General features: G+C 40.4%; 1 protein-coding gene across 1 annotated transcript in view; it reads right to left on the bottom strand.

The window, feature by feature from the left end:
* Positions 1-806: 806 nt before the first annotated feature.
* LOC148035113 (uncharacterized) overlaps positions 807-8,652 on the bottom strand; it is a 42,751-nt gene continuing 34,905 nt past the window's right edge. The window contains exon 4 of the mRNA XM_087680078.1: positions 807-1,297. Within this exon, the coding sequence (XP_087536204.1) occupies positions 1,058-1,297 (240 nt within the window). The 3' untranslated portion in view covers positions 807-1,057. The remainder of the gene's footprint in view (positions 1,298-8,652) is intronic.

The following is an 8,652-nucleotide window of genomic DNA, read 5'->3' as shown; positions in this document are numbered from 1 at the left end:
AGAAATGAAGAGAGAAGCTTGAGAAAAAGGTGAAAAATGAAATTGCAATGCAAGTGACATGAAGCTTGCAGAAGTGGAAGTCATATAACATATGAAACTTACTAATTACACCTCAAGTCATCACTCAATTGTGGGACATTGACTATGAATGACATTCGTATTGTTAGTAAGCACACAACACAAGATTGGTGACATTCTCTCAATACCTTTTGTAAGACTTGGCTAGAATGTTGATTGCACACGAAGCATCCATTGACTACTTAAACATTATTTTCCTAGTTTGTCTCATGTTTGCATGTGTGACAATAAATACTCTTAACCTTTGGATATAATTGGATATGTCAAACAAGTAATGGCCACATGTTCCACATTTATAGAAAGTTGGACAAAGAGTGGTACGCTAATTGTAATTTTGGCCTCCGCCCAACTAGGTGCCTTGATATCACAAATACACCACCCATTCTAAAGCTACACAAAATAAGCCACATCACACCAAAACTATATTATGCAAATGCAAACATCTTGACAGCATGAAATGCATGCTATGCAAAACCCTCCCTATACAGAACGCTTACCACTCCCACCTCATGAGAATCCATGATGCTCTTATCAAACCCACCTTATGGTATGGTGTAGGTCTATTGAAAGGTGCAAATTGACTCGAGAGTCCATGCTATGCACATGCGCTACGAACTGGGTCAAAGAGTTGGGGACCTGCAACTGCCCCTGTACATGAAAAATTCCGTTCACAATGCACATCACAATTTAGTGGAACGCAATACCAGACCGAATAAATACTTCCCACACATAGGCAATGTCATCCGTATATTGTGTTAAAACTTGGTCATTTTACAATTTGTAAATCTACATCGAGGCATTTCATCACCATGGAAGCACCACGAGTCCTTGTGTGTCCAAAGTCTTGATTAGGGTTACAAGCCTATATAGAACAAGACCCCAGCCAACTGCAGTTAATTACAACTTTGTGAGGAGCATGCAATAGTAGTCTTGCTTTTGAAAATGTAGCCACCACTCGACCATAATCTATGCACAACGTTCACCATGTAGATGCCAAGATTTCAAGCAGTGAAGCCATAAAGTCGAGCTGCTTCTCCCCCTCAATTTTGCTGAAGGGAGGAACATGCACGAATAAACACCTTGTTCCATGGGCTGCAGCATGAGTGAGGGAGTGATAATACACATAATTGCAGACAAATCGCCCCGCATCATCTGAAACAGCCACATTGTGCCCTTTTTCCGCCAGAGTATCAACCAGATGTGATACAGGTATATCAGTCTGCTTTTCAGCAAAATGCGAAAAACATGGAGATTAGTTCCGCCACTCTGATACAATTGGGTACTGCACTTCCATTTCAAAAATCCCAATAATTAGTGTTCAGCTCTACTCTGACATCTCACAAGCTGATCAGACACAAGTGCAGTTATATTCAAATGCTTAACCCATTAGGTCCAGGTTGCTTTTGAAGTTTTGCAAAGCTAAATATGCAGAATAACAACTTAGACGGTAATGTTAGCAGCTGTGCTCCACGTAACAGTTTAAAGCTTTGTGAACCTCCAGCGTAGAAATTCACATTGTTAAAAATAGAGGGAAAGCCATAACACAGTATGAGATCCCCTCCTTTGTGACTCAAAATCTAGGGTTTCTGACTCCCTGGTGGTATGTAATGACAGATCCTGTTGTGACAGGAGTATGCCTCATTAGATCTGCTTTGAGTAGCTGTACCCTTGAATCTTAATTGAGGATCTGTCGAGCAATAATGCTTAGGCTCTTTCTCGTCACACAACAAAAGAACACTCTTAACACTAGCAATACGTCGGAGTGATGAAAGAGCCCAACTACATGCAAACAAACGTGCATATACAAGACAATGCATGTTAGCTAAAACAGATGCATTACACATTAAATCTTCGCTCGCTAGCTCTTTAAAACATCCCCAAAACTCAAAGATTACGAAAGGTTCTGTGTCTTGTAGGCAAACACCCAAATTTTGGGAGGATCCACATCCATAAATAGGAGGATGCCCAGCCTTCTTGTTCCATCATCCATCTACTTCTGCCACGTCTCCTTCAGCTGTTGGCGACCTACATCCTGTTGCCACCCAGCCATCTAGCGTCCTCTCTATTGCTGCATTTTCAGCTGTTTTCTGATGCCAGCATCCACCATATCTCAATGACCTGTTCAGCCTACATTTTTGTCTTCTACACCCAGGCCACAGTGTTCTCGTCATATTCGCCATGTTGGACAGCTTCCTCAACTGCTGCAGTACCTGTCTAGCTGTTTCCAGTTGCCACCCTGGCCATTCAGCCTCGGCAGGCAGCTGCATTTGCAGCCTGATCAGTTGTCATCATTACTGCTGCCATACTGCTTCTGGTGGCTGCTTTCACCTCTGACACACTCCTACAGGCTGCATTTTTGCTGCCTACACACTCTGCTCACAGCTCCAACTCATGGTAACAGCCCTTGGGATCTGTCTCTAGTGGATGTCACTCTCCAAGTACTCAACCTAGTCCACGAGATTTATCAGTTTTTGGTGGACAGCTTTTCCTTTGAGCATCTTGTACACCTTTAGAATTTACAGCATTCATCCATTTACTTCAGAGTTATCTTTCTTGTGTGTTTGCATTTTTGTATTTTTGTCTGAGTTATTGTGTTTTAGTTGTGTTCATACATTTTGTGTTTTCTCTATGCAAACTCTAGCTTATCTTCACATGGTATCAAAGTTGGTGCTCATCTAACGAATATCCTGTGGCTATTGTGGAGGCTTGGATTTGCGAGATATACAAGCGGCACATGACCAATGCACGACATCTCAAACTCCTTCCTCTTAGGACGCTACGATGCCTTTTTCAAATTCTCCATCGTTGAAGGCCCCAAGGAGACATTATGGCCTCAACGAGGGGACAATGCATTATCTTTATCTTCATCTTTCCCAAATGTAGGGCTCATGAAGGAAGTGGAGTACAATGAATTCATGTGTAACAAATATTCCCACTACTCTGAAGACACTCCTACATGTTGGGAATAAGGGCCACCGTGCCTTTTATATGTGCACAGGTGTGAATGCACCCTCATCCATAGCAGCCAAAAACATCATAAATGTTTAGAAATGAAACGTCAGAAACGTGTTTCGTAAGTTTCTTTCGAGAGGGGGTAAAATAAGAAACGCGGGTTTTTTTATATAGGGATTTTTAATAGTTTTGACTGGGAAAAGAGGTTCTAAACCTCTATGGAACTTTCTCTTAAACAAAGAATGGCTAATTGAGATTGAGTGATAATAGAGTCAATTGAGAATAATACATTATACGTTACATATCCATGATCCATTATTGACTTGTCACTTATGTCAAAGTTAGTCTTTGGATAAGCTATACTATGGTTTATAACTCAAAAATTATGATTCATACATATCATACAAAGAAAATTGAAATTAACATGTAAATAGCCTATCTATAATATGGACTGAGTCAAGTTACAACATCATGATTCTCATTTCAAAACAAACTGATAAAATGTCAAAATCAAGAATGAATCGTAATATATCATAAATAACTCATAAATGAGACTAAAGTCATATAATATTCAAATCTCAAGACAAGAATAGATACTAGATTGACAAAGTCTAAAAACTAATCAAAATCACGAAAAAACAGTCTCTCATTCAAAATTTTGAGCCCTCATGAGTCATTACACAACATCATCATCATGTTTAACATTGCCCATTAGTTTTTGTAAAAAAAAAACCATATTTTGGGTTCCAACTCACAAAAAAAAAGAAGTTAAAAACACCCATGTTTTTTACTCTCAGAAACGTTTCGTACTTTAAGAAACGTTTCGTAAGTTTCAAATTCAAAGAAATGCGTTTCTTAGCTGCTATGCCCTCAGCACTTGTATTTTACATATATCTATCTCTAAAATACTCTTACGTGTTGGGAATAACGGGCCATTGTGCCTTTTATATGTGCACGGGTGTGAACACACCCTTAGTACTTTTACTTTATATTTGCACGGGTGTGAACGTTAGCACTTGTGCTTTACATATATCTATCTCTAAAACCTAAAAGAGATACAACTCATATTGTACCCACACATCGTGCATCTCTCTCTCTCTCTAGACCTGCTCACGTTTTTCACTCTCTCTGCCATTGCCATCGCTGACTATCACATCTCCACTGTGCATCGGGAACTTCAAACTGGTATCAAAGCATCAGTCATCGAGAGTGTGCTTCCCGGAGTTCACTCGAGCTATGTCAGCTCATCCCACATGTAGAGAGTAGCAAGTTGCCTTCAGTTCTGATCAGTCTGTAGGTCATGCAGGACACGCAGACCAGGCGTAAGTCACAGGTAGGTTGTAGGTTGCAATCAGTTGCAGGTCGCTGGTTGCAGTCAAGGCACAGGTTTAGCGCAGGTCACCGGTTGCAGTTAGCGCAGGTCATGCGGAGCTGTCCAACAATCAGGTGACAGTTTCAGCAGCAGTTTCCAAGTCAAGGTAGGCCAGCGCAGGGCAGGCGTTGGTCCCACAAACAGTCGTCGACAGTTAGCGTTTTTTCTCTTGACAAAAAACACGTTTTTAAAAAAAGGTTCATCCTTTTGGCAAATTTTGCAAGCTGATACGTATGTGTAAGCACAAATTGACAAATCTCAGTGATTGTGCATGCATTTACTCCTCTCGGAATTTGAAGCTTCTGACATATGCTCTAAGATTTTGCTTGATTGAGTAAAATTTGTGAAATTTTGACACATTGGACCTCACACAATTTGGGACCTTTGCAAAATTGTGTCAAATTCAGTCTTGATATACACTTGCAGTACAATTTCTATGCAAATTGACCACATTGGACCCCAAGCAAATTTGGGGCATTTGCAAAATTTGTGAAATTTTGGCAAAAGTGAATTGTGGAATTTACTCGAGAATTGTGTTTGATGGAATTTGAGCAGTTTGAGTAGAGAAAATTTGAGGCGCTTTGACCGTCTGAGTCAAATTTGTGTCCATGGATGCATTTGGAGCAGAAATTGCAGCTAAACTTTGGGGCTTTCTCATGCAATTGATGTATTAGCCCGTGGCACAGCTACAATTACATGTGGTGTGCTATAGCACATATTTTGTGACTTTGAAAATTGATTTGCAGATCTGAAATTTCTGCAACTTGGTTTTCTCATTGCTGGTTGGTACTTGTTTTGTACCTTGGTCATTTGTGTGACAGTTGGGCTTACATTTGTTGCTTGTTGAGTCATTTTTGGGCTGTAAATCATGACTGGGAGTAGTGATGGCAGCAATCTTTTGCACATTAAGAAGTTTGAGGGCGCACACAACTTTGCTATATGGTAGAAGTAGTGCTATAATGTCTTGGTGCAAAAGAAACAAGCGAAGCCCATAAAGACAAAAGGAGTAAAATCAACAACCATGGATCAAGATGAGTGGGATGAGTTAGATGTTGCACACTCTACCAAGGAGCTTTCAGTGTCAGACACTTTGCTATTTAACATAGAGAAATTGAAATCTTCTTATCATATGTGGCAAAGACTTGAGGAGTTATACGCTCAAAAAAGTACATAAGCAAGGTTTATTGGTTGAAAATTTTTATGGACCTTCGCATGAAGGAAGGTATAGCTATGTCTGTACATTTGAATGAGTTTAACTCTATTTTCAGCCAATTGATTGCTTTGGAGTTTGACATTGTTGAGGAGTTCAAGGCAACATTTTTGCCTTGAACTCTATTTTAAGTCAGCTGATTGCTTTGGAGTTCGACGTTGTTGAGGAGTTCAAGGCAACATTTTTGCTGTGCACTTTGCCTAAAAGTTGGGACATTCTTAGGACAACAATGAGTAACTCCAATCCCATGCTGTTATATTCAGATGTGAAGAGCTCTTTACTCACGGAATAGCTAAATAGGCAAAATAATTTAGTAAACAAGTCTTCCAATGCACTGCATACTAGAGGCAGATCCCAGTAGAAGGGTGATTCTGAAAATAAAGCACGCAACAAGTCTTGTGGAAAAAAATATAGAAGGTCATCATTGTGATAAGAAAGGGCACTTCAAGCGGGATTGCTTTAAGTAGAAGAAAAATAAGAACAAGGGCAAAAGCATTGATGATAGCAAAGATGAGGAAAAGGACAGCCAACATGCAAGGAAGAGCAATGTGAAGACAGAGGAAGTCAATGTAGTCTGTCATGAAAGTGACAATGGCAATGATGTACTTTTTTCTTCTTCTTTTAGTGCATAGTCATTGATTGCACATTCTAATGATGACATGTACACTTGGATTCTTGATTAAAGTGCCTCATTCCATGTGATATCACACCGTGAGTCGTTTTCTGACTACAATGGTGGTAGACATGGTGTTGTCCACTTGGGGGATAACTATGCATGTAACATTGCAAGGATTGGCAGTGTGCAGTTGGCCTTTCAATTGTTAATGCAGATTTACAAACTGAACAACCAGCAAACATTAATCATTGGGTTTGTAGGTTGACCAAAAATACCAAACAGCCAGATAGGTTTGTTCTTGGTGTAAATTGTGTTGTTGATTATGTCATATTGATGTAGAGTTGAAGCGGAAGCAGATAGAGGGAGAGCAGAGAGCAGGATTTTTAATCGAGGTGCTCAATAATCTAGAACTGAACAGTGTTGAACAGTGAGATAGAGTGAGAGTGAGTCGATGGATAGGTGTGTACCAGTGTGGTACACACAAAGAATGAAAGAATGTATTTATACTTAGGGTACGGTACACTTACACCCGCTAGGGTGAGTTCACGGGTGTGAAGTAGTATATACTTGGGAGAGCGTAAAGGGCCTTTACACCCAACAACCTCCCACTTAAAGGTCCGAAGAGAACCTTTAACCGACTTCCACAAGTCTAATGCAATGCTCATGTTGAGCCTTTGCAAGACTTTTAGTGAGAACATTTGCAGGGTTATCCTATGATTTGATCTTAGTCAGGGTGACTAGACCATCATCCAGAACCTGTCTAATAAAATGATACCGAACATCAATATGTTTGGTACGTGCATAAAACATGGCATTCTTAGCCAAGTATATAGTGCTTTGGCTATCACATCTAAGTATAAGTGTTTTGGTAGGCAGCCAAAAATCCTCAACCAAACGACCGAGCCAAATTGCTTCCTTTGAAGCTTCAGTGGCTGAAATATATTAAGCCTCAATGGTAGAGAGTGCTACTATTTTTTGCAATCTAGAGCATCAAAAAACTACCCCACCAGCCAAGGTAAAGATGTACCCGCTAGTAGACTTTGTTGGGAATAAAGGGCCATCGTGCCTTTTATATGTGCACGAGTGTGAACACACCCTTAGCACATTATACTTGCATATATATATATATATATATATATATATATATATATATATATATATATATATATATATATATCTCTAAAAACTTAAAGTGGTATACTCGTCATTGTACCAAAAACGTGCTCACACTCTACACAGCTTGCTTTCGCTCTCTCTCTCTCTCTCACTGTGCATACGACAGTCTGCCTCGATCTTCGTGCCTAATCGATTCTTACAAACTAGTATCAGAGCATAAGGTCCTGCAGACAGTCGTCAGGCTAAGGTAGAAGACCGGAGCTTGCAAAAGATAGCTCAAAGGCGAGCAAGAGAGTCGCAGGCAGGCTCGTGTGCTGGAGAGACAGTCGACAAGTGCAAGCTTGAGGCAGTCGACTGGTGAAGTAGCTAACATCGACTGTAGATGACGATTGACTAGCGTGGTCCAGCAAGCAATAGCGTGGCGGGCATGGATCAGTGGGCGTGACGTCTGCAAGGAACAACGACCAGGGCGCTAGCGGGTCGGGTAGCAGTCGAGAGGGCACGCGGGCACCAAACACACCATGCCAGCAATTTTGGCCCAGAAAGTTGGGGCTTCGCCAGACTGAGCACTGTTTGTGAAAAATTGAGACATCTGTGTTGGAATTGCAGACATTGTGTGTATTTGAATTGGGGATTTCGCCAAAATTGTTGAAATTTTGCTCATTTGAGTGAAATTTCTCAACATTTGACCCACAAAATTTGGGGCTTTTCCCAGATTTGGGGAATTTGATGCAGGACAAGCAAATTTGTCTCAGAAATTGCAGGAATTTGTGACATTTTGTCCCCGACATTTGGGGCTTTTAATGTACATGTGCAAATTGGGCTGAAGTTTACCCAATTTCTTGACATGGTAAAATTTGGGGGTTTTGCTGAAATTGCTTTATTTTGGCAAAATTGGACAATCCTATGCATGAAAGAGAAAATGCAGACGTGTGTTTGACGCTTTGAGCACAAAATTTTGGGGCTTTTAACTGTTCGTGTCAAATTTTATGCTCGTAGGTACATGTACAACAGAAATTGCAGCTGAAATTTTGGGATTTCTCATGTAATGTGATGCACATGCCCTTGGAACAGCGGTAATCAGTTGGATAATGCTGTAGCACTTGGTTTGGTGCTTCTGAAAACTTAATTACAGATTTCAAATCTGTACTTTTGCGTGATCATTTATTGCTGATTGGTACTTGTTTGTACCTTGGTCACTTGGGTGACAGTTTGGGCCTGCACTTGCTGGTTTTTTTTTTGTCACATTTGGGCTGAAAACCATGGCTGGCAGCAATGACAAAAGTAATTTGATGCATATAGAGAAGC

This window comes from Lygodium microphyllum, chromosome 6 (assembly GCF_053477565.2).
Source record: "Lygodium microphyllum isolate KBCC chromosome 6, Lygodium_microphyllum_v1.1.10, whole genome shotgun sequence".
Classification (NCBI taxonomy): Eukaryota; Viridiplantae; Streptophyta; class Polypodiopsida; order Schizaeales; family Lygodiaceae; genus Lygodium; species Lygodium microphyllum.
The sequence above is the reverse complement of the archived record's forward strand: the minus strand, read 5'-3'. Positions and strand labels throughout refer to the sequence as shown.